The sequence below is a fragment of the Oncorhynchus clarkii genome, unplaced genomic scaffold (genome assembly GCF_045791955.1).
Source record: "Oncorhynchus clarkii lewisi isolate Uvic-CL-2024 unplaced genomic scaffold, UVic_Ocla_1.0 unplaced_contig_11487_pilon_pilon, whole genome shotgun sequence".
NCBI lineage: Eukaryota > Metazoa > Chordata > Actinopteri > Salmoniformes > Salmonidae > Oncorhynchus > Oncorhynchus clarkii.
The window spans coordinates 23,263-50,853 of NW_027258851.1; the positions used below are offsets into that span (position 1 = coordinate 23,263).

The 27,591-nt window shown below is 40.9% G+C and overlaps 1 protein-coding gene across 1 annotated transcript; it reads right to left on the reverse strand.

Moving 5' to 3' along the window:
• Positions 1–3,025: 3,025 nt before the first annotated feature.
• On the reverse strand, positions 3,026–27,359 carry LOC139398812 (sodium- and chloride-dependent taurine transporter-like; the record flags this gene model as incomplete). Its single annotated transcript, XM_071144590.1, is given in 5 exon segments — positions 3,026–3,151; positions 11,607–11,761; positions 13,219–13,389; positions 26,367–26,467; positions 27,257–27,359. Coding segments are annotated over 5 exon segments (537 nt in total), but the record flags the coding sequence as incomplete, so codon positions are not given.
• Between the last annotated feature and the right edge of the window lie 232 nt (positions 27,360–27,591).

Genomic DNA, 27,591 nt, shown 5'->3' on the forward strand with positions numbered 1-27,591 from the left:
AGTGTAGAGGTAATCTGGGTTCTTAATGCAGAGGTAAACTGGGTTCTTAATGTAGTGTAGAGGTAAACTGGGTTCTTAATGTAGTGTAGAGGTAAACTGGGTTCTTAATGTAGTGTAGAGGTCAACTGGGTTCTTAATGCAGAGGTAAACTGGGTTCTTAATGTAGTGTAGAGGTAATCTGGGTTCTTAATGCAGAGGTAAACTGGGTTCTTAATGTAGTGTAGAGGTAAACTGGGTTCTTAATGTAGTGCAGAGGTAATCTGGGTTCTTAATGTAGTGTAGAGGTAATATGGGTTCATAATGCAGAGGTAAACTGGGTTCTTAATGTAGTGTAGCGGTAAACTGGGTTCTTAATGTAGTGCAGAGGTAATCTGGGTTCTTAATGTAGTGTAGAGGTAATCTGGGTTCTTAATGTAGTGTAGAGGTAAACTGGGTTCTTAATGTAGTGCAGAGGTAAACTGGGTTCTTACTGTAGTGCAGAGGTAAACTGTGTTCTTAAAGTAGAGGTAAACTGGGTTCTGAATGTAGTGTAGAGGTAAACTGGGTTCTTAATGTAGTGCAGAGGTAAACTGGGGTCTTACTGTAGAGGTAAACTGGGTTCTTACTGTAGAGGTAAACTGGGTTCTTAATGTAGAGGTAATCTGGGTTCTTAATGTAGAGGTAAACTGGGTTCTTAATGTAATGCAGAGGTAAACTGGGTTCTTACTGTAGAGGTAAACTGGGTTCTTAATGTAGAGGTAAACTGGGTTCTTAATGTAGAGGTCATCTGGGTTCTTACTGTAGAGGTAAACTGGGTTCTTAATGTAGTGCAGAGGTAAACTGGGGTCTTACTGTAGTGCAGAGGTAAACTGGGTTCTTAATGTAGAGGTAATCTGGGTTCTTACTGTAGAGGTAAACTGGATTCTTACTGTAGTGCAGAGGTAATCTGGGTTCTTACTGTAGAGGTAAACTGGGTTCTTAATGTAGTGCAGAGGTAAACTGGGGTCTTACTGTAGTGCAGAGGTAAACTGGGTTCTTACTGTAGAGGTAAACTGGGTTCTTAATGTAGTGCAGAGGTAAACTGGGTTCTTACTGTAGTGCAGAGGTAAACTGGGTTCTTAATGTAGAGGTAAACTGGGTTCTTACTGTAGAGGTCATCTGGGTTCTTAATGTAGAGGTAAACTGGGTTCTTAATGTAGTGCAGAGGTAAACTGGGTTCTTAATGTAGTGCAGAGGTAAACTGGGTTCTTAATGTAGAGGTAAACTGGATTCTTACTGTAGTGCAGAGGTAATCTGGGTTCTTACTGTAGAGGTAAACTGGGTTCTTAATGTAGTGCAGAGGTAATCTGGGTTCTTACTGCAGAGGTAAACTGGGTTCTTAATGCAGAGGTAAACTGGGTTCTTAATGTAGAGGTAAACTGGGTTCTTACTGCAGAGGTAAACTGGGTTCTTACTGCAGAGGTAAACTGGGTTCTTAATGTAGTGCAGAGGTAAACTGGGTTCTTAATGAAGTATGCCTTTGGGACTTTCTTTACGTAATGCTGAGAGTACATACAGTATGTATACAAACACACACTCTTAAAATGGCTATGCTCTAAATTGTGTTTAGGCTTGGTAACACCCCCCCCCCCCCCCCCCCCCCTTAGCCAACAGAGTGTGAGTTTTATTTTTCCAGCACCTTCTGAGAAGAACTAAATGTATTTCTAAGATTAGAGGCTAGGGTAACATTACAGTATTTTTCAACTTCTCTCGCTGCTTGGCCTCGATCTGCCATTGCCACTGCACAACGCAAACAGCAGGAATTCATCGGTCCCCAAAATGGAAGAAAAAGGACTGAGACAAAGAGGGACTGCCTGAACTTGCCGAAAAGGAAACACTGTTGCTACGGTGTTCCCTAATGAATACAACCCTCACCATAGCCTGCAACACGGTGCACACAACAGTTGTCTATCTCCAGGACAAAGCAGAGCAGAAACAGAGGCTTCCTGCCACTGCAGGCAGATGTCAACTGTCACTCACTTCCTGTTTTTCACCCAGCCGGAGGAGCGCAAAGCAACACAGGATCTCCACACACACACAGAGAGAGAGAAAGAGAGAGAGAGAGAGAGAGCAGCAAGCAAGATGTGTGACCTGTTGCCACGAGAAAAGGGCAACCAGTGAAGAACAAACACCATTGTAAATACAACCCATATTTATGCTTATTTATCTTATCCTGTGTAGAGGGAGAGAGAGAGAGAGACAGAGAGAGAATCTCTCCACACAGAGAGACAGAGAGAGAGAGTCTCTCCACACAGAGACAGAGAGAGTCTCTCCACACAGACAGAGAGTCTCTCCACACAGAGAGACAGAGAGAGAAAGAGACAGACAGAGAGAGAGAGAGAGAGTCTCTCCACACAGAGACAGAGAGAGAGTCTCTCCACACAGAGACAGAGAGAGAGTCTCTCCACACAGAGACAGAGAGAGAGAGTCTCTCCACACAGAGAGACAGAGACAGAGAGAGAGAGACAGACAGAGAGAGAGAGACAGAGAGTCTCTCCACACAGAGAGACAACAGAGAGAGAGAGACAGACAGAGAGAGAGAGAGTCTCTCCACACAGAGAGACAGAGAGAGACAGACAGAGAGAGAGAGAGACAGAGAGTCTCTCCACACAGAGAGACACAGAGAGACAGAGAGAGAGAGACAGACAGAGAGAGAGAGAGACAGAGAGTCTCTCCACACAGAGAGACACAGAGAGACAGACAGAGAGAGAGACAGACAGAGAGACAGAGAGACAGGGAGACATGAAACTCTTAAAAGGTTAAAACACACAAGACTAAAATGAAAGTTTAAGAGACCTTTTTGAAACCTTTATTTTTGGTCCTGATGAAGTCAGATTGAAATATGTTTGTATGACTTATAACTTCTTGAACATCTGAGTTGCATAAAAGGCAAGAACAAGAACAGGAACACGAGAGGAAATAGGTTATTTTATTGTTATTACAGAGCGCAAATGCCAAATCTTTCCACAAATATATCCTCCGCCATAATAAGCTATTCCTGGAGAAATCTGGCAGACACAAAAAGGAAATCAAAACTAAATTCTTACTTGAAGAAATAACTGTTGTGTTTATTTTAAGAATATACTTATCTTCCCCAGGGGCTAACATAAACTCTTCAGCCAGGGATCAGGGCCTGTGGACACAAAGAAGTAGTACTGATAAAGGATTAGTTTACCTTTAAACATGTTACTGAAAAAAATTATTATATTGGACAGAGAGTTCCTTCTCCCGAGACACTGTGAATACAGGCCCAGATCAGTGTGTGAAATCTTTTATCGTGAGGCTTCGTCTTCAGATACTGGGTCAAGATAAACACGTGGTTATAATGTTTGGGACTTGCGTTTACTTTAATTGCTGTTAAATGATGGTTTGAACGGGTATAGAAGTGAGTTTGATCAACTTTTGCCACACATTATGTGACAGTGGAAGACATTATACTGCAAATTCATCAGGCTTCTCCCACACAATAGACGATTGTAAACCAGGTAGTTTGGGTGATGGATGCTGAAATGACTAAAAACCTACAGTGCATAATGATACCTGGTTTCTGATGTTATATTTATATCAAATTATTAAGAAATTGACCATATTATGTCCAAAAAAAGTTAACAAACCCACAATATATATATATTTTTTAAAGATGTTTATTTTTCACTTTTCCCCTCACAAAGTTGTCAAATTACAAATGTCACCTATCAAAGCAAAGGATACTTACTAAAAATATGCTTTTTTTTTATCATCACTAGAAATGTAAAAACAGCACAAAGCAATAGTATGAAGAACAGTAGTACAATAGAGGTCATATATTGTCACATCAATCAGTTTGGTCTTCATAAGGTACTTGGGAAATAAATAGGAGAGGAGCTGTTAGACTCTCTAAGGATCCTATGTTCACCACAGCACAGGCAGCAGGATCACAGTTACAGTAGGAGAGGTGGGGCTGCGTTGCTAATCTGATTGATGAAGCATGGATTCTCTAGCCTGGTCCCAGATCTGTTCTGTTTTTACTAACCCTCTGGTGAGTCAGGACCATAGGGGTCGACCAGACAGCATAAACTGATCTGAGACCAGGCTATGTCTCCATAGGTCAAGCTCATTCCAAGACATACAGTCAAAATAAAAAACATGATCTATATCTGCTATTTTCTACTATACTCAATGTCGTGTTCAATTTCAACATAATGTGTCCCTTGCATACCTGCTGTGTTAATTAATTATAATAATGGACTATCGTTGCATTGAATTAAATGGGAACAGATTTCATCTTGAAATGACATTTTGTCTTTCTGCAGATACATATTTATGTAACATGTTACATGTAAATATGTATCTGTAAAATGTATCCCAAATTAAGATTTATTTGGTAACCGCGATCGTGTTTATTGTTCGGCCAATAACTCGCCGCGTCTTCAGTCATCGTTATGTATGGTGAGATCGCCATGTGGCTCAATACATTCAAGTACATATTACCTCAATTAGCCCGACTAACCCGGTGCCCCCGCACATTGGCTACCTGAATTATCTGCATTGTGTCCCGCCACCCCCAACTCGCTCATTGACTCTGTACCGGTACCCCCTGTATATAGCCTCCACATTGACTCTGTACCGGTACCCCCTGTATATAGCCTCCACATTGACTCTGTACAGGTGCCCCCTGTATATAACCTCCACATTGACTCTGTACCGGTACCCCCTGTATATAGCCTCCACATTGACTCTGTACCTGTGCCCCCTGTATATAACCTCCACATTGACTCTGTACCGTAACACCCTGTATATAGCCTCCACATTCACTCTGTACCGGTACCCCCTGTATATAGCCTCCACATTCACTCTGTACCGGTACCACCTGTATATAGTCTCCACATTGACCTCTGTACCGGTACCACCTGTATATAGTCTCCACATTGACTCTGTCCCGGTACCACCTGTATATAGTCTCCACATTGACTCTGTACCAGTACCCCCTGTATATAGTCTCCACATTGACTCTGTCCCGGTACCAACTGTATATAGCCTCCACATTGACTCTGTACCGGTGCCCCCTGTATATAGCCTCCACATTGACTCTGTACCAGTACCCCCTGTATATAGCCTCCACATTGACTCTGTACCAGTACCCCCTGTATATAGCCTCCACATTGACTCTGTCTGTACCAGTACCCCCTGTATATAGTCTCCACATTGACTCTGTACCGGTACCCCCTGTATATAGCCTCCACATTGACTCTGTACCGGTACCCCCTGTATATAGTCTCCACATTGACTCTGTACCAGTACCCCCTGTATATAGCCTCCACATTGACTCTGTACCAGTACCCCCTGTATATAGCCTCCACATTGACTCTGTACCGGTCCCACCTGTATATAGCCTCCACATTGACTCTGTACCAGTACCCCCTGTATATAGCCTCCACATTGACTCTGTACCAGTACCCCCTGTATATAGCCTCCACATTGACTCTGTACCGGTACCCCCTGTATATAGCCTCCACATTGACTCTGTACCGGTACCCCCTGTATATAGCCTCCACATTGACTCTGTACCAGTACCCCCTGTATATAGCCTCCATATTGACTCTGTACCAGTACCCCCTGTATACAGCCTCCACATTGACTCTGTACCGGTACCCCCTGTATATAGCCTCCACATTGACTCTGTACCAGTACCCCCTGTATATAGCCTCCACATTGACTCTGTATCAGTACCCCCTGTATATAGCCTCCACATTGACTCTGTACCAGTACACCCTGTATATAGCCTCCACATTGACTCTGTACCAGTACACCCTGTATATAGCCTCCACATTGACTCTGTACCGTAATACCCTGTATATAGCCTCCACATTGACTCTGTACCAGTACACCCTGTATATAGCCTCCAAATTGACTCTGTACCAGTACACCCTGTATATAGCCTCCACATTGACTCTGTACCAGTACCCCCTGTATATAGCCTCCACATTGACTCTGTATCAGTACCCCCTGTATATAGCCTCCACATTGACTCTGTACCAGTACACCCTGTATATAGCCTCCACATTGACTCTGTACCAGTACCCCCTGTATATAGCCTCCACATTGACTCTGTACCAGTACCCCCTGTATATAGCCTCCACATTGACTCTGTACCAGTACCCCCTGTATATAGCCTCCACATTGACTCTGTACCGGTCCCACCTGTATATAGCCTCCACATTGATTCTGTACCGTAATACCCTGTATATAGCCTCCACATTGACTCTGTACCAGTACCCCCTGTATATAGCCTCCACATTGACTCTGTACCAGTACCCCCTGTATATAGCCTCCACATTGACTCTGTACCGTAACACCCTGTATATAGCCTCCACATTGACTCTGTACCAGTACCCCCTGTATATAGCCTCCACATTGACTCTGTACCAGTACCCCCTGTATATAGCCTCCACATTGACTCTGTACCAGTACCCCCTGTATATAGCCTCCACATTGACTCTGTACCGTAACACCCTGTATATAGCCTCCACATTGACTCTGTACCAGTACCCCCTGTATATAGCCTCCACATTGACTCTGTACCGGTACCCCCTGTATATAGCCTCCACATTGACTCTGTACCAGTACCCCCTGTATATAACCTCCACATTGACTCTGTACCGTAACACCCTGTATATAGCCTCCACATTGACTCTGTACCGTAATACCCTGTATATAGCCTCCACATTGACTCTGTACCAGTACCCCCTGTATATAGCCTCCACATTGACTCTGTACCGTAATACCCTGTATATAGCCTCCACATTGACTCTGTACCGTAATACCCTGTATATAGCCTCCACATTGACTCTGTACCGTAATCCCCTGTATATAGTCTCCACATTGACTCTGTACCGTAATACCCTGTATATAGTCTCCACATTGACTCTGTACCGTAATACCCTGTATATAGCCTCCACATTGACTCTGTACCGTAACACCCTGTATATAGCCTCCACATTGACTCTGTACCGTAATACCCTGTATATAGTCTCCACATTGACTCTGTACCGTAATACCCTGTATATAGCCTCCACATTGACTCTGTACCGTAACACCCTGTATATAGCCTCCACATTGACTCTGTACCGTAATACCCTGTATATAGTCTCCACATTGACTCTGTACCGTAACACCCTGTATATAGCCTCACTATTGTTAATTTCACTTTCATTGTACTGTTTTTTTTATTGATTTACTTGTCTATTGTTTACATAATACCTATTTTTTACTTAAACATTGCACTGTTGGTTAAGGGCTTGTAAAGTAAGAATTTCACTGTAAGGTCTAGCTAGCTAGATACCTAGCAAACTACTAGTGATTTGTTACAGGTATCTAGCTAGCTAACTACTAGTGATTTGTTACAGGTAACTAGCTAGCTAACTACCTGTTGTATTCGGCGCACGTGACAAATACACTTTTGATTTGGTACAGTGTGGTGCTTGCAGCGCTTGTGGGTTCGATTCCTACGGTGGATCAGTACAAAGATGTTTTGTATGTATAAGATGTTTTCACTTCTGTAAGTTGCTCTGGATAAGATCGTCTGCTCAGTGACTTCAATGTAAGACCGTTCCCTGTAGCATCTCCGTTATCCGCCTGAAGAAATGGTGCCTCTTTATATGAAATGTGTGAGCGCTATTTTATTTTAGCAACATTCTTTACGACAAGAGTATGTCTCAACCTACGTGTGACACTAAGACACAATGTTTAAATGTGTAGTACTAACTACACAAGCCTCTTAAGTGATTCGTCTTGGAAGCAGCATTGTTGTGGGGTGATAGGGAGACAAGAGGCTAAACTGCCCTGGAGAAGCCTGTGGTGTAGCGGCCTTAGCCCCCTAGTGTGGGGGTTTGTGGAGGGAGCACTGGGTCCTTACTCCCAGCAATAGGTCCTCCTCACCTCTCCGCCATGATATGTGGATATCTGGTGGGAGTTGATTTTCCAAAATGGCCGCCATGCTACACAATGGTGGTGGATGAGGTGAGTCGTTCCCCCCCCCCCTTTTTTTGCTATGTAATGCATCTGGAAAAGCTCAATATAAATCCAATCTATTATTATGATTTATTATATGGATAATATGTTGAATGACTAAAGTGCAAGCTCGCTGCTTTATAATGTGCCCTATAGACTCACCATGGGACACTCTCACTGCACAGAGGCTTTTCTACCAAATATTTTTTTATTTATTTAGAAATAAAAAGATTTTACGTTTTTCTCAGTAAAACCCTCGTTTTAAATACACATTTTTGCTTCACAGGTTATTTAGCGCCATAGAAATAAAAAATAAAATCTTTCAAATTGTATTTTTTTTAAAAAGGTTTCTTCTTTATGGATTAAAAACATTTCCCCTTGTACATTCTTATAAAGGTATGTCATGTAATGTATACGAGGCAGGAGAGTTAAGAAGTTTAACATTATGTTTTCTATCTGTGATAGACTTCTCCAATCTCCAGCGATGGACTGGGTGCCATTATCTTCACCATAATAATGCTTTTTCATTTGGTTTTCAGTGAGCTTCCTTGATACGGCACCTGTATGGCACCTAGCTAGCGAACTACTAGTGATTTGTCACAGGTATCTAGCTAGCTAACTACTAGTGATTTGTTACAGGTACCTAGCTAGCTAACTACTAGTGATTTGTTACAGGTATCTAGCTAGCTAACTACTAGTGATTTGTTACAGGTACCTAGCTAGCTAACTACTAGTGATTTGTTACAGGTATCTAGCTAGCTAACTACTAGTGATTTGTTACAGGTACCTAGCTAGCGAACTACTAGTGATTTGTTACAGGTACCTAGCTAGCTAACTACTAGTGATTTGTTACAGGTACCTAGCTAGCTAACTACTAGTGATTTGTCACAGGTATCTAGCTAGCTAACTACTAGTGATTTGTCACAGGTATCTAGCTAGCTAACTACTAGTGATTTGTCACAGGTATCTAGCTAGCTAACTACTAGTGATTTGTTACAGGTACCTAGCTAGCTAACTACTAGTGATTTGTTACAGGTATCTAGCTAGCTAACTACTAGTGATTTGTCACAGGTATCTAGCTAGCTAACTACTCGCGTTTAATTTCTGCGGGTCATAATCTCCTATACAAACTAACAGCACTATGGTAAAAGTAAAAGGGGATACCTAGTCAGTTAAACAACTGACTGCATTCAACTGAAATGTCTTCCACATTTAACCCCTTTGAATCACAGGTAGGCCTAAGTTTGGTGGCAGCATCATTTTAGAATGTCACCTGGACGTCACAGGTCAATTCAGACTACGAGAAAGCATTCAGTCAATAGTTATAAAATGGCAGGATTACTTTCATTGCGACAATATTTGTGTATATCTTTTGGTAAAGATGAATCAAATTGTGTGTGTGTGTGTGTGTGTGTGTGTGTGTGTGTTATGACAGAGAATGATACTACTGCAATGAACATTGTTTCTTTGTTGATATTATGGCATAACATTTTGTGGTTTTCATTGGCCCCTGAAGTTGTAGTTTTTTTGTCTCTCGCATTGTTTTAGAACGTTTTTCCTCTTTTCTCCATTACTTCCAAAGTAAAAAGTACAACCTATTTATAAAAAAAAAACAGAGTGAAAAACATACTTATCTTTCTACAAAGTATTGCACATTACAAATTGCAGTTTTGTTGATTAACAGCAAGTTGTTAACTGACGTTACGTCCTCAGCAAGTGTGGAGACGGGCTGGTCATTTTTACATTTTACATTTTGAATACAAAAGGCAAAAAAAAAAATGTGATAGAAAAACAATAAAAGTCAAATAAAAAAAATGTTTTCTAATTGTATACAACAAAATTTCAAAATAGAATCAACCAAAGTTTCCATTCACTACGTGGGGTTTCCCATTTCAACATTCCATTCGAAGAAGAATATCTTTGCATTGTGAAGAATATCTTTGCATTGTGAAGAATATCTTTGCATTGTGAAGAATATCTTTGCATTGTGAAGAATATCTTTGCATTGTGAATCATAAACGCTTCAAATCTCAACAGGCTTTCGTTTGAATTGTTTCTGCCTATTTGAAAAGCTGTACTAATGTAATATTTGAAACTAAGCTTAGTGTGAGAAGGCTGCAGGGAGTGGATATTATTAGTTAGTATATTAGTCAATTACATCAGAATTTCACTGACCTAGCCTACAGCAATTCAATGGAAAGATCTGATTGATAAGAGGTTTGCTTGCATTTGGATTGGTTCCTTAATGAGCAATAGTTACTGTATGGGGAGTATAAATTAAGTTGTACTTCAATAGTTACTGTATGGGGAATATACATTAAGTTGTACTTCAATAGTTACTGTATGGTGAGTATACATTAATGTATCATGTCATTATGGCAGGTCCTTTAGGCTCCTATCAATCATGGAACAGACAGACTAAAAAGATGGTAAATGTGTAATATAGTGATCTTGAGACAGACTTCAGAGATGGTAAATGCGTTATATAGTGTGCTGTTGTGCTTCTTATTGACTTGCCACTATGTCACGTCCTCTATCTATAGCCAGAAATACGACAAGAGACTAAAACACTAAGAATAAAAGGAAAACCCACTGCATTATTTAAGTGAAAATAATCCATCAGAGACTTTAAACACGTGTGATGTAGCTAGTGTATGCACTGGGATGAATGGATGGTACGTAGCAGTAGTGTCCACACCGATGTAGTCTAGTCTAAAATGGAGTTGGGCTGACTGCATGTACACAGTACACTGTACAGGGAGGACAGGTCTGTACCTCCACAGCCAAGTACAGTTGCTGGCACTAAAACGTTAGGTTGCACTGCAGTGTTATATATATACTGGCAAAACAATTGGGTCAAGATGCTCAAGTGCCTTCTAGCAATTGTTTGTCACAAAACCCGGTACAGCAGACAGGTACAGGGTTTCATTTTTGTTTTGTTTTAGTGGCCCGCAACTGTAGATGAGATGTTCTTGGACCCTGAACTCAGCTTAGTAGTGGAGGTACGTTCAGGTTCAGCTGTAAATTTTACAACAAACATCAACGACAAAACACACTCGACTAATCTCACTGTATACAAGAGGCACCACCTCCACAATATTATCATACTATAGACATTAGTTAAAGCTGAGAGCAACTAGGTCGATCAAATGTTACAGCTGAAACCACGACACACATTTCGTTCTTCCGGGTTTTATACAGCTTTCTTTTTTTCTTTCTTAAAAGTATCCACGCCAAAATAGAGACAGACCACTAATAATTCAACAGGGGAAAATAAGTAGGTAAGGTCTGATTCTGTTCTTATAAGATACTGCTGCTCCATGTGACTTGGAGATCTAATTTTTTAACTTCATCCAATCATAATAACAGTAATATTCTTAACAATAGTTTAATGAAAAAATATTAAAAACATAGACAGGAAACCCAATAATGTAACTTCCTCTGTAGAAAACAAAACAAAAAAAAGAACCGTCCTAGTGCAGATACATGTAAACCTGGTCCTACAACTAGTTTAGCGATAATATAGTATAATAACATAGAAAGCGGGGTATTAAAAAAAAAAAAAAAAAAGAATCTTTCCTCTCACAGAGAGCGCTCACATCATGGTTTCTACAATAGTGTGGGTGGGCTTGATCAGGCCGTTGTTCCCGTTGGGGTCCAGCGGGAAGGCCAGCTCGCAAGCCTTGCCCTTAGAACGGTGGTCGGCTGGACGGGAGCTAGCACCTCCTAGCGGAGCCGCCACAGCCTTGATCCTCTGGAGGGAGAAAAAAAAGAAAAGCTCTGTTTAACTTCACAGTAAATACCAATATACAAGTATGATTATACGACTGTAAGTGTATCTGTTATAGATGGATGGACATGAGACCTCCACAGGGGTCTAGGAGTAGGGGCCAGGGTCTAGGAGTAGGGGTCTAGGAGTAGGGGCCAGGGTCTAGGAGTAGGGGCCAGGGTCTAGGAGTAGGGGTCTAGGTGTAGGGGCCAGGGTTCCAGGGTTAGGGGTCTAGGAGTAGGGGCTAGGGTCTAGGAGTAGGGGCCAGGGTCTAGGAGTAGGGGTCTAGGAGTAGGGGCCAGGGTCTAGGAGTAGTGGTCTAGGAGTAGGGGCCAGGGTCGAGGAGTAGGGGTCTAGGAGTAGGGGCCAGGGTCTAGGAGTAGGGGCCAGGGTCTAGGAGTAGGGGCCAGGGTCTAGGAGTAGGGGTCTAGGGGTAGGGGCCAGGGTCTAGGAGTAGGGGTCTAGGAGTAGGGGCCAGGGTCTAGGAGTAGGGGTCTAGGAGTAGGGGCCAGGGTCTAGGAGTAGGGGTCTAGGAGTAGGGGCCAGGGTCTAGGAGTAGGGGCCAGGGTCTAGGAGTAGGGGTCTAGGAGTAGGGGCCAGGGTCTAGGAGTAGGGGTCTAGGTGTAGGGGCCAGGGTTCTAGGGTTAGGGGTCTAGGAGTAGGGGCCAGGGTCTAGGGTTAGGGGTCTAGGAGTAGGGGCCAGAGTCTAGGAGTAGGGGTCTAGGGGTAGGGGCCAGAGTCTAGGGTTAGGGGTCTAGGAGAAGGAGCCAGAGTCTAGGGTTTGGGGTCTAGAAGAAGGAGCCAGAGTCTAGGGTGAGGGGTCTAGGAGTAGGGGCCAGGGTCTACGGTTAGGGGTCTAAGAGAAGGGGCTTGAGTCTAGGGTTAGGGGTCTAGGAGTAGGGGCCAGTGTCTAGGGTTAGGGGTCTAGGAGTAGGGGCCAGAGTCTAGGGTTAGGGGTCTAGGAGTAGGGGCCGGAGTCTAGGGTTAGGGGTCTAGGAGTAAGGGTCTAGGGGTAGGGGTCTAGGAGTAGGAGCCAGGGTCTAGGGTTAGGGGCCAGAGTCTAGGGTGAGGGGTCTAGGAGAAGGGGCCGGAGTCTAGGGTTAGGGGTCTAGGAGTAGGGGCCAGGGTTCTAGGGTTAGGGGCCAGCGTCTAAGGTTAGGGGTCTAGGAGTAGGCGTAGGCTTCTAGGGGTAGGGGCCAGAGTCTATGGGTAGGGATCTAGGAGTAGGGGCCAGAGTCTATGGGTAGGGGTCTAGGAGTAGGGGCCAGAGTCTACGGGTAGGGGTCTAGGAGTAGTGGCCAGAGTCTACGGGTAGGGGTCTAGGAGTAGGGGCCAGAGTCTAGGGGTAGGAGCCTAGGGATAGGGACCAGGGCCTAAGGGTATGGGAATAGGGGTAGGGCCTAAGGGCCAGGGTCTAGGGGCTATATGGATTGAGTACTAACCTCTATGAGTGGTCCATCGGACTGGATGATCTTGATGACCACCACCATAGGAATACAGATCATAGAAGCCAGGGCCAGAGTCCAGCCCACACCGATGGACCAGTCGGGGTACTCATAGACCTTGTTGTACGTCAAAGGCTTATATTTGACCAAGGAGAAGACGAAGCAACCCTGGAGGCAGAGACAAACAGCAATGGAAATCAGAATTCACCTTTATTCTCAAAATACATTATCATTTGTCTGTATATCCTGTGTATCTCCTGTATATCCTGTTTATCGTCTGTCTGTATATCCTGTTTATCATCTGTCTGTATATCCTGCTTATCATCTGTCTGTATATCCTGTTTATCATCTGTCTGCATATCCTGTTTATCATCTGTCTGTATATCCTGCTTATCATCTGTCTGTATATCCTGTTTATCATCTGTCTGTATATCCTGTTTATCATCTGTCTGTATATCCTGCTTATCGTCTGTCTGTATATCCTGTTTTGCATGTACAGGAATTTGACTTGGTGAAATGGTGCTGCCACAATAAACAGGATATATAGACAGATGATAAACAGGATATACAGATGATAAACAGGATATATAGACAAATGATAAACAGGATATACAGATGATAAACAGGATATATAGACAGATGATAAACAGGATATATAGACAAATGATAAACAGGATATACAGATGATAAACAGGATATATAGACAGATGATAAACAGGATATATAGACAAATGAAAAACAGGATATACAAATGATAAACAGGATATATAGACAGATGATAAACAGGATATATAGATGATAAACAGGATATACAGATGATAAACAGGATATATAGATGATAAACAGGATATACAGATGATAAACAGGATATACAGATGATAAACAGGATATACATGTAGAAGTTTACACAAATAACATGTGGCATGTACACTGTGTACACTGTAAGCTAAGAATAACAAGCTATAAGCAGTAAGCGACATAAGGGAGCGTTGATGAATTTCTGGTAACTCATATTCTCCATTGTCTGACAATCAGGAAACGGTTGGGCCTTGTTTTATGTAATGGCCAGTTTGTTCTGAATAGGGCCGTGGCGGTCACGAAAGTTCGTCAGCCGGTGATTGTCAAGGAAATAACAGCCGGTCTCACGGTAATTGACCGTTAATTAACATAAACGCATAATTAACATAAACACGTAATTAACATAAACACATAATTAACATAAACACATAATTAACATAAACGCCTAATTAACATAAACGCATCTCCTGGCTTCCACATATAACCTACAAGACACTGATGCAGACCTTTGGAACATCTACATGTTAAAAAGTCTAATAAATCCATGTAATATCTCCTATACCTTCACAATAAATCCATGTAATATCTCCTATACCTTCACAATAAATCCATGTAATATCTCCTACACCTTCACAATAAATACATGTAATATCTCCTACACCTTCACAATAAATACATGTAATATAGCCTACACCTTCACAATAAATCCATGTAATATAGTCTTCACCTTCACAATAAATCCATGTAATATCTCCTATACCTTCACAATAAATCCATGTAATATAGTCTATACCTTCACAATAAATCCATGTAATATAGTCTACACCTTCACAATAAATCCATGTAATATAGTCTTCACCTTCACAATAAATACATGTAATATCTCCTACACCTTCACAATAAATCCATGTAATATAGTCTATACCTTCACAATAAATCCATGTAATATCTCCTATACCTTCACAATAAATCCATGTAATATAGTCTACACCTTCACAATGAATACATGTAATATAGTCTACACCATCACAATAAATCCATGTAATATAGTCTACACCATCACAATAAATCCATGTAATATATCCTATACCTTCACAATAAATCCATGTAATATAGTCTACACCTTCACAATGAATACATGTAATATCTCCTACACCATCACAATAAATCCATGTAATATCTCCTATACCTTCACAATAAATCCATGTAATATCTCCTATACCTTCACAATAAATACATGTAATATAGCCTACACCTTCACAATAAATCCATGTAATATAGTCTACACCTTCACAATAAATCCATGTAATATAGTCTACACCATCACAATAAATCCATGTAATATAGTCTACACCTTCACAATAAATCCATGTAATATAGTCTACACCTTCACAATAAATCCATGTAATATAGTCTACACCTTCACAATAAATCCATGTAATATAGTCTACACCATCACAATAAATACATGTAATATATCCTATACCTTCACAATAAATCCATGTAATATAGTCTACACCTTCACAATAAATCCATGTAATATAGTCTACACCATCACAATAAATCCATGTAATATAGTCTACACCATCACAATAAATACATGTAATATATCCTATACCTTCACAATAAATCCATGTAATATAGCCTAAACCATCACAATAAATACATGTAATATCTCCTATACCTTCACAATAAATCCATGTAATATAGTCTACACCTTCACAATAAATACATGTAATATATCCTATACCTTCACAATAAATCCATGTAATATAGTCTACACCTTCACAATAAATACATGTAATATCTCCTATACCTTCACAATAAATCCATGTAATATCTCCTATACCTTCACAATAAATACATGTAATATCTCCTATACCTTCACAATAAATACATGTAATATCTCCTATACCTTCACAATAAATCCATGTAATATCTCCTATACCTTCACAATAAATACATGTAATATCTCCTATACCTTCACAATAAATACATGTAATATCTCCTATACCTTCACAATAAATCCATGTAATATCTCCTACACCTTCACAATAAATCCATGTAATATAGCCTACACCTTCACAATAAATACATGTAATATCTCCTACACCTTCACAATAAATACATGTAATATAGCCTACACCTTCACAATAAATACATGTAATATAGCCTACACCTTCACAATAAATACATGTAATATAGTCTACAACTTCACAATAAATCCATGTAATATAGCCTACACCTTCACAATAAATACATGTAATATAGTCTACACCTTCACAATAAATCCATGTAACATAGTCTACACCTTCACAATAAATCCATGTAATATAGTCTACAACTTCACAATAAATCCATGTAATATATCCTATATCTTCACAATAAATACATGTAATATCTCCTACACCTTCACAATAAATACATGTAATATAGCCTACACCTTCACAATAAATACATGTAATATAGTCTACACCTTCACAATAAATCCATGTAATATAGTCTACAACTTCACAATAAATCCATGTAATATAGCCTACACCTTCACAATAAATACATGTAATATAGCCTACACCTTCACAATAAATCCATGTAATATAGTCTACACCTTCACAATAAATCCATGTAATATAGTCTACACCTTCACAATAAATCCATGTAATATAGTCTACACCTTCACAATAAATCCATGTAATATAGTCTACACCTTCACAATAAATACATGTAATATAGTCTACAACTTCACAATAAATCCATGTAATATAGCCTACACCTTCACAATAAATACATGTAATATAGTCTACACCTTCACAATAAATCCATGTAACATAGTCTACACCTTCACAATAAATCCATGTAATATAGTCTACAACTTCACAATAAATCCATGTAATATATCCTATATCTTCACAATAAATACATGTAATATCTCCTACACCTTCACAATAAATACATGTAATATAGCCTACACCTTCACAATAAATACATGTAATATAGTCTACACCTTCACAATAAATCCATGTAATATAGTCTACAACTTCACAATAAATCCATGTAATATAGCCTACACCTTCACAATAAATACATGTAATATAGCCTACACCTTCACAATAAATCCATGTAATATAGTCTACACCTTCACAATAAATCCATGTAATATAGTCTACACCTTCACAATAAATCCATGTAATATAGCCTACACCTTCACAATAAATCCATGTAATATAGTCTACACCTTCACAATAAATCCATGTAATATAGTCTACACCATCACAATAAATCCATGTAATATAGTCTACACCATCACAATAAATCCATGTAATATACTCTACACCTTCACAATAAATCCATGTAATATAGTCTACACCTTCACAATAAATCCATGTAATATAGTCTACACCTTCACAATAAATCCATGTAATATATCTGACAACTTCACAATAAATCCATGTAATATAGCCTACACCATCACAATAAATCAATGTAATATAGCCTACACCATCACAATAAATCCATGTAATATAGCCTACACCTTCACAATAAATCCATGTAATATAGTCTACACCTTCACAATAAATCCATGTAACATAGTCTACACCTTCACAATAAATCCATGTAATATAGTCTACACCTTCACAATAAATCCATGTAATATAGTCTACACCTTCACAATAAATCCATGTAACATAGTCTACACCTTCACAATAAATCCATGTAACATAGTCTACACCTTCACAATAAATCCATTATTTATTTTAGACCGGTCTAAAGAAACATGATGTGAAGAGCATGTAGTCTATTTCAGAAGAACAGAATAGCATACTCTGAGTTGTCCTGATGTGGTTAAACTAAAACTTAAACGTAACTTACTTTATTTTAGTAATAAGAATGCTATGAAAGAAACAGTAACCGTAAAAATTGCAATGTTGGTTAGAGGGTTAGGGTAAGTCAGCATTTCACTGTGAGGTCTACTACACCTGTTGTAGTCAGCATTTCACTGTAAGGTCTACTACACCTGTTGTATTCAGCATTTCACTGTAAGGTCTACTACACCTGTTGTATTCAGCATTTCACTGTAAGGTCTACTACACCTGTTGTATTCTGCATTTCACTGTGAGGTCTACCTACACCTGTTGTATTCAGCATTTCACTGTGAGGTCTACCTACACCTGTTGTATTCAGGATTTCACTGTAAGGTCTACTACACCTGTTGTATTCAGCATTTCACTGTAAGGTCTACTACACCTGTTGTATTCAGCATTTCACTGTGAGGTCTACTACACCTGTTGTATTCAGCATTTCACTGTAAGGTCTACCACACCTGTTGTATTCAGCATTTCACTGTAAGGTCTACTACACCTGTTGTATTCAGCATTTCACTGTAAGGTCTACAACACCTGTTGTATTCAGTATTTCACTGTGAGGTCTACTACACCTGTTGTATTCAGCATTTCACTGTAAGGTCTACTACACCTGTTGTATTCAGCATTTCACTGTAAGGTCTACTACACCTGTTGTATTCAGCATTTCACTGTAAGGTCTACTACACCTGTTTTATTCAGCATTTCACTGTAAGGTCTACTACACCTGTTTTATTCAGGATTTCACTGTAAGGTCTACTACACCTGTTGTATTCAGCATTTCACTGTAAGGTCTACTACACCTGTTGTATTCAGCATTTCACTGTAAGGTCTACTACACCTGTTGTATTCAGCATTTCACTGTAAGGTCTACTACACCTGTTGTATTCAGCATTTCACTGTAAGGTCTACTACACCTGTTGTATTCAGCATTTCACTGTGAGGTCTACTACACCTGTTGTATTCAGCATTTCACTGTAAGGTCTACTACACCTGTTGTATTCAGCATTTCACTGTAAGGTCTACTACACCTGTTGTATTCAGCATTTCACTGTAAAGTCTACTACACATGTTGTATTCAGCATTTCACTGTAAGGTCTACTACACCTGTTGTATTCAGCATTTCACTGAAAGGTCTACTACACCTGTTGTATTCAGCATTTCACTGTAAGGTCTACTACACCTGTTGTATTCAGCATTTCACTGTAAGGTCTACAACACCTGTTGTATTCAGCATTTCACTGTAAGGTCTACTACACCTGTGGTATTCAGCATTTCTCTGTAAGGTCTACACTAAACCTGTTGTATTCAGCATTTCACTGTAAGGTCTACTACACCTGTTGTATTCAGCATTTCACTGTAAGGTCTACTACACCTGTTGTATTCAGCATTTCACTGTGAGGTCTACTACACCTGTTGTATTCAGCATTTCACTGTAAGGTCTACTACACCTGTTGTATTCAGCATTTCACTGTAAGGTCTACTACACCTGTTGTATTCAGCATTTCACTGAAAGGTCTACTACACCTGTTGTATTCAGCATTTCACTGTAAGGTCTACTACACCTGTTGTATTCAGCATTTCACTGTAAGGTCTACTACACCTGTTGTATTCAGCATTTCACTGTAAGGTCTACTACACCTGTTGTATTCAGCATTTCACTGTAAGGTCTACACTAAACCTGTTGTATTCAGCATTTCACTGTAAGGTCTACTACACATGTTGTATTCAGCATTTCACTGCAAGGTCTACTACACCTGTTGTATTCAGCATTTCACTGAAAGGTCTACTACACCTGTTGTATTCAGCATTTCACTGTAAGGTCTACTACACCTGTTGTATTCAGCATTTCACTGTAAGGTCTACAACACCTGTTGTATTCAGCATTTCACTGTAAGGTCTACTACACCTGTGGTATTCAGCATTTCACTGTAAGGTCTACACTAAACCTGTTGTATTCAGCATTTCACTGTAAGGTCTACTACACCTGTTGTATTCAGCATTTCACTGTAAGGTCTACTACACCTGTTGTATTCAGCATTTCACTGTGAGGTCTACTACACCTGTTGTATTCAGCATTTCACTGTAAAGTCTACTACACCTGTTGTATTCAGCATTTCACTGTAAGGTCTACTACACCTGTTGTATTCAGCATTTCACTGAAAGGTCTACTACACCTGTTGTATTCAGCATTTCACTGTAAGGCCTACTACACCTGTTGTATTCAGCATTTCACTGTAAGGTCTACTACACCTGTTGTATTCAGCATTTCACTGTAAGGTCTACTACACCTGTTGTATTCAGCATTTCACTGTAAGGTCTACACTAAACCTGTTGTATTCAGCATTTCACTGTAAGGTCTACTACACCTGTTGTATTCAGCATTTCACTGTAAGGTCTACTACACCTGTTGTATTCAGCATTTCACTGTGAGGTCTACTACACCTGTTGTATTCAGCATTTCACTGTAAGGTCTACTACACCTGTTGTATTCAGCATTTCACTGTAAGGTCTACTACACCTGTTGTATTCAGCATTTCACTGAAAGGTCTACTACACCTGTTGTATTCAGCATTTCACTGTAAGGTTTACTACACCTGTTGTATTCAGCATTTCACTGTGAGGTCTACTACACCTGTTGTATTCAGCATTTCACTGTAAGGTCTACTACACCTGTTGTATTCAGCATTTCACTGTAAGGTCTACTACACCTGTTGTATTCAGCATTTCACTGTAAGGTCTACTACACCTGTTGTATTCAGCATTTCACTGTAAGGTCTACTACACCTGTTGTATTCAGCATTTCACTGTAAGGTCTACCTGTTGTATTCAGCATTTCACTGTAAGGTCTACTACACCTGTTGTATTCAGCATTTCACTGTAAGGTCTACACTAAACCTGTTGTATTCAGCATTTCACTGTAAGGTCTACTACACCTGTTGTATTCAGCATTTCACTGTGAGGTCTACTACATCTGTTGTATTCAGCATTTCACTGTAAGGTCTACTACACCTGTTGTATTCAGCATTTCACTGTAAGGTCTACTACACCTGTTGTATTCAGCATTTCACTGTAAGGTCTACTACACCTGTTGTATTCAGCATTTCACTGTAAGGTCTACACTAAACCTGTTGTATTCAGCATTTCACTGTAAGGTCTACTACACCTGTTGTATTCAGCATTTCACTGTAAGGTCTACTACACCTGTTGTATTCAGCATTTCACTGTGAGGTCTACTACACCTGTTGTATTCAGCATTTCACTGTAAGGTCTACTACACCTGTTGTATTCAGCATTTCACTGTAAGGTCTACTACACCTGTTGTATTCAGCATTTCACTGAAAGGTCTACTACACCTGTTGTATTCAGCATTTCACTGTAAGGTTTACTACACCTGTTGTATTCAGCATTTCACTGTGAGGTCTACTACACCTGTTGTATTCAGCATTTCACTGTAAGGTCTACTACACCTGTTGTATTCAGCATTTCACTGTAAGGTCTACTACACCTGTTGTATTCAGCATTTCACTGTAAGGTCTACTACACCTGTTGTATTCAGCATTTCACTGTAAGGTCTACTACACCTGTTGTATTCAGCATTTCACTGTAAGGTCTACCTGTTGTATTCAGCATTTCACTGTAAGGTCTACTACACCTGTTGTATTCAGCATTTCACTGTAAGGTCTACACTAAACCTGTTGTATTCAGCATTTCACTGTAAGGTCTACTACACCTGTTGTATTCAGCATTTCACTGTGAGGTCTACTACATCTGTTGTATTCAGCATTTCACTGTAAGGTCTACTACACCTGTTGTATTCAGCATTTCACTGTAAGGTCTACTACACCTGTTGTATTCAGCATTTCACTGTAAGGTCTACTACACCTGTTGTATTCAGCATTTCACTGTAAGGTCTACTACACCTGTTGTATTCAGCATTTCACTGTAAGGTCTACTACACCTGTTGTATTCAGCATTTCACTGTAAGGTTTACTACACCTGTTGTATTCAGCATTTCACTGTAAGGTTTACTACACCTGTTGTATTCAGCATTTCACTGTAAGGTCTACTACACCTGTTGTATTCAGCATTTCACTGTGAGGTCTACTACACCTGTTGTATTCAGCATTTCACTGTAAGGTTTACTACACCTGTTGTATTCAGCATTTCACTGTAAGGTCTACTACACCTGTTGTATTCAGCATTTCACTGTAAGGTCTACTACACCTGTTGTATTCAGCATTTCACTGTAAGGTCTACTACACCTGTTGTATTCAGCATTTCACTGTAAGGTCTACTACACCTGTTGTATTCAGCATTTCACTGTAAGGTCTACTACACCTGTTGTATTCAGCATTTCACTGTGAGGTCTACTATACCTGTTGTATTCAGCATTTCACTGAAAGGTCTACTACACCTGTTGTATTCAGCATTTCACTGTAAGGTCTACTACACCTGTTGTATTCAGCATTTCACTGTGAGGTCTACTATACCTGTTGTATTCAGCATTTCACTGTAAGGTCTACTACACCTGTTGTATTCAGCATTTCACTGTGAGGTCTACTACACCTGTTGTATTCAGCATTTCACTGTGAGGTCTACTATACCTGTTGTATTCAGCATTTCACTGTAAGGTCTACTACACCTGTTGTATTCAGCATTTCACTGTGAGGTCTACTACACCTGTTGTATTCAGCATTTCACTGTGAGGTCTACTACACCTGTTGTATTCATCATTTCACTGTGAGGTCTACTACACCTGTTGTATTCAGCATTTCACTGTGAGGTCTACTACACCTGTTGTATTCAGCACGTGACAAATACACTTTTTGATTTTATTTGATTTGCCATTTCCTTCAAACAAACACCTATTGTTTCATGAACGTTGGGGAATTTTTTTTTTTTAATTCAAACAATTATTTGACGAAATTGATAATAAGGCTACTGCCATATCAAATGATGGTGTCTACCACCACCACAATAACATCAGGGCCGTCAGTAATACACATTCATAAACATATACTCTCTTCAGATTCTCCTTAGTCCCTCTCATTCTCCTCAAATGATCCTCAGTCTCCCGTTTAGTTCGTCTCATGAGAACAATTAGCAATGTGTTTCCTGGTCGTTAAGGGGATTAATTGAGATTAGTCTAAAGACGGAGCCAAGCACCACATTTCCCAAATGCCTCAACCGTTTTAATCCAGCACCGAACACACAGTTTTACCACCAGCCACCTGTTAGTTACCCTTTAACCTCCAAGGACGCAGGGCAACACGGGAGTGAAATGTAACGATAGGGTTTTAGAGAGGGAGACCTGGCCACTGTTGTTATGCAAATTATCCTAAAACCCCGCACCCCACCACCCAATTTAAGACCCTAGCCCTAAAGCTCTGATAGGAATTGGTCTACTGTTTAACTCTCCTCTCCCCCTCCCCCCGCTCCTCTCGTTCCTCTCCCCTACTCTCATCCAGTCTTCTCCTCTCTTCTCTCCCCCCCTCTCATCCAGTCTTCTCCTCTCTTCTCTCCCGTCCTCTCATCCAGTCCTCTTCTCTCCCCTCCCCTCCTCTCATCCAGTCTTCTCCTCTGTTATCTCCCCTCCTCTCATCCAATCTTCTCCTCTCTTCTCTCCCCCCTCTCATCCAATCTTCTCCTCTCTTCTTTCCCCCCTCTCATCCAGTCTTCTCCTCTCATCCAATCTTCTCCTCTGTTATCTCCCCTCCTCTCATCCAATCTTCTCCTCTCTTCTCTCCCCCCTCTCATCCAGTCTTCTCCTCTATTCTCTCCCCTCCTCTCATCCAGTCTTCTCCTCTGTTCTCTTCTCTCCTCTCATCCAGTCTTCTCTTCTCTCCCCTCCTCTCATCCAGTCTTCTCCTCTATTCTCTTCTCTCCTCTCATCCAATCTTCTCCTCTCTTCTCTCCCCCCTCTCATCCAGTCTTCTCCTCTCTTCTATCCCCTCCTCTCATCCAGTCTTCTCCTCTCTTCTCTCCCGTCCTCTCATCCAGTCTTCTCTTCTCTCCCCTCCTCTCATCCAGTCTTCTCCTCTCTTCTCTCCCCTCCTCTCATCCAGTCTTCTCCTCTCTTCTCTCCCGTCCTCTCATCCAGTCTTCTCCTCTCGTTCCTCTCCCCTCCTCTCATCCAGTCTTCTCCTCTGTTCTCTCCCCTTCTCTCATTCATTGTTCTCCTCTGTTCTCTCCCCTCCTCTCATCCAGTCTTCTCCTCTGTTCTCTCCCCTCCTCTCATCCAGTCTTCTCCTCTGTTATCTCCCCTCCTCTCATCCAGTCTTCTCCTCTCTTCTCTCCCCTCCTTTCATCCAGTCTTCTCCTCTCTTCTCTCCCGTCCTCTCATTCAGTCTTCTCTTCTCTCCCGTCCTCTCATCCAGTCTTCTCCTCTCTTCTCTCCCCTCCTTTCATCCAGTCTTCTCCTCTGTTATCTCCCCTCCTCTCATCCAGTCTTCTCTTCTCTCCCCTCCTCTCATCCAGTCTTTGCCTCTCTTCTCTCCTCTCATCCAGTATTCTCCTCTCTTCTCTCCCCTCATCCAGTCTTCTCTTCTCTCCCCTCCCCTCATCCAGTCTTTGCCTCTCTTCTCTCCTCTCATCCAGTCTTCTTCTCTCCTCTCATCCAGTCTTTGCCTCTCTTCTCTCCTCTCATCCAGTCTTCTCTTCTGTTCTCTCCCCTCCTCTCATCCAGTCTTTGCCTCTCTTCTCCCTCTCTTCTCCTCCTCTTCTCTCTCTCCCTCTTCCTCTCAGCAGGCAAGTTTCAAGTGTTTATTGTCACGTGCACTAGTACAGTGAAAGGCCTTTCTTGCTCTTTCCCAACAATGCTGTATTAATATCAGTAGTACTATAATATTTATTTTTAATAAAAGCACACGAAAAATAGAAATAAGAAGAACAGGAGAAAGTAAGTAAGCTACATAAAGGACCCTTCTGGCCCTTCTTTGGACACTGTGTTAACAACCCTCCAGACGAGCTTCAATGCCATACAACTCTCCTTCCGTGGCCTCCAATTGCTCTTAAATACAAGTAAAACTAAATGCATGCTCTTCAACCGATCGCTACCTGCACCTACCCGCCTGTCCAACATCACTACTCTGGACGGCTCTGACTTAGAATACGTGGACAACTACAAATACTTAGGTGTCTGGTTAGACTGTAAACTCTCCTTCCAGACCCATATTAAACATCTCCAATCCAAAGTTAAATCTAGAATTGGCTTCCTATTTCGCAACAAAGCATCCTTCACTCATGCTGCCAAACATACCCATCCTACCAATCCTCGACTTTGGCGATGTCATTTACAAAATAGCCTCCAATACCCTACTCAACAAATTGGATGCAGTCTATCACAGTGCAATCCGTTTTGTCACCAAAGCCCCATATACTACCCACCATTGTACACTCTCGTTGGCTGGCCCTCGCTTCATACTCGTCGCCAAACCCACTGGCTCCATGTCATCTACAAGACCCTGCTAGGTAAAGTCCCCCCTTATCTCAGCTCGCTGGTCACCATAGCATCTCCCACCTGTAGCACACGCTCCAGCAGGTATATCTCTCTAGTCACCCCCAAAACCAATTCTTTCTTTGGCCGCCTCTCCTTCCAGTTCTCTGCTGCCAATGACTGGAACGAACTACAAAAATCTCTGAAACTGGAAACACTTATCTCCCTCACTAGCTTTAAGCACCAACTGTCAGAGCAGCTCACAGATTACTGCACCTGTACATAGCCCACCTATAATTTAGCCCAAACAACTGCCTCTTTCCCTACTGTATTTAATTTATTTTGCTCCTTTGCACCCCATTATTTTTATTTCTACTTTGCACATTCTTCCATTGCAAATCTACCATTCCAGTGTTTTACTTGCTATATTGTATTTACTTTGCCACCATGGCCTTTTTTTGCCTTTACCTCCCTTCTCACCTCATTTGCTCACATCGTATATAGACTTGTTTATACTGTATTATTGACTGTATGTTTGTTTTACTCCATGTGCAACTCTGTGTCGTTGTATGTGTCGAACTGCTTTGCTTTATCTTGGCCAGGTCGCAATTGTAAATGAGAACTTGTTCTCAACTTGCCTACCTGGTTAAATAAAGGTGAAATAAAAAATAAAAATAAATAAAATAAATATACAGGGTCAGTTCCAGGGCCAGTAGCTATATACAGGGTCAGTTACGGGGACAGTTCCAGGGTCAGTAGCTATATACAGGGTCAGTTCCAGGGTCAGTAGCTATATACAGGGACAGTTGGATCGAAAGGTTGCAAGATCGAATCCCCGAGCTGACAAGGTAAAAATCTGTTGTTCTACCCCTGAATAAGGCAGTTAACCCACTGTTCCTAGGCCGTCATTGAAGATAAGAATTTGTTCTTAACTGACTTGCCTAGTTAAATAAAGGTCAAATATAAAGGGGCAGTTCATGTTTTGACCAGTGCACATCATGTACAGTCAGTCGGGTCCAGGATGTCAGTATCAATTAACATAGACTCACCACACAAAGAAGAGGCGTGATCACAGACCAGCTCCATTTCATCCAGGGATTTGGTCTGTAGCCAATCATGTCTTCAATCGCATCATAGAAATTATCAACGCCTGACGAGAGGAGAACATAGTTAAATAGGGGGCATTTTGGTCACAATTTCTTTTTAACATTTAAAAAAATCCTGAACAAACACTTGCACTTCAGCCCCCCCCCCCCCCCCTTCTAGTTCTGACTTTGCTGATAGCTACTTTACTGAGGGGAAAGTGTACTTACTATGACTGAGATATGTGGCTGTTTTTCACCTAGCTATCTTAAGATCCATGAACTAACTGTAAGTCTCTCTGGATGAGAGCGTCCGCCAAATGACCAAAATGTCCAAAAGTGTAAATTATGACACAACATAATTGGCAAATCAGACAGATTTCCCCAATATAGTATGTCTCATTATTGTCTTTGTGATGGGACACAGCCACATATTCTGGGTCTACCTCTCGGTCTATTTTGGCACTGTCAGTTGATACAATGCAACAATAAAGTGTAACAAAGGTACAAAATATATATTTGTTGCACTCGAGACAGAACTGTAAAACCTCTAGACAGCATGACTATTTGTGATTGTACAGTATTATAAAAGGTAGCCTAGCGCTTAAGACAATGGGCCAGTAAATCGATACGTTGCTGGTTCAAATCCCTGAACCCTGGCCTAGGTGGACAAAAAAAATAATCTGTTGATGTGCCCATGAGGAAGACACTTAACCTGAATTGCTCCTGTATGTTGCCCTGGTTAAGAACATCTGTTAACTGACTAACATGTCAAATTATATGTTTAACTGACATAGAGCCTGAGGACTTTGCATGTTCACAGTTTCTATACAGTTTCTGTTCCAGAGCAGACGTACCATAAACCCAGGCTACAGCAATACATTCAAAGAATGCAACCCACAAAAGGCACACACCGCTGGCTGCATAGTAGTCAAAGAGCTGAAATACATACATGCCACCCTGTGGGAGAGAGAGACAGGCAGGATTTAGTGCTTGGCTCATGTTGGAATGTAGCATGCTAAGATAGATGTACAGTCAGAGACACAGAGGAAGTCAATATACTGTGGTGTATGTAGGGCTGGAGAGGGTGTTGATCCCTAAGACTAGTGGTGGGAGAATACACAGGTTTGCATTCCAAGTGACACTCTGTTTCCTACGTCCATTGTTTCCAACCGCTGTGCCGTGAAACTTT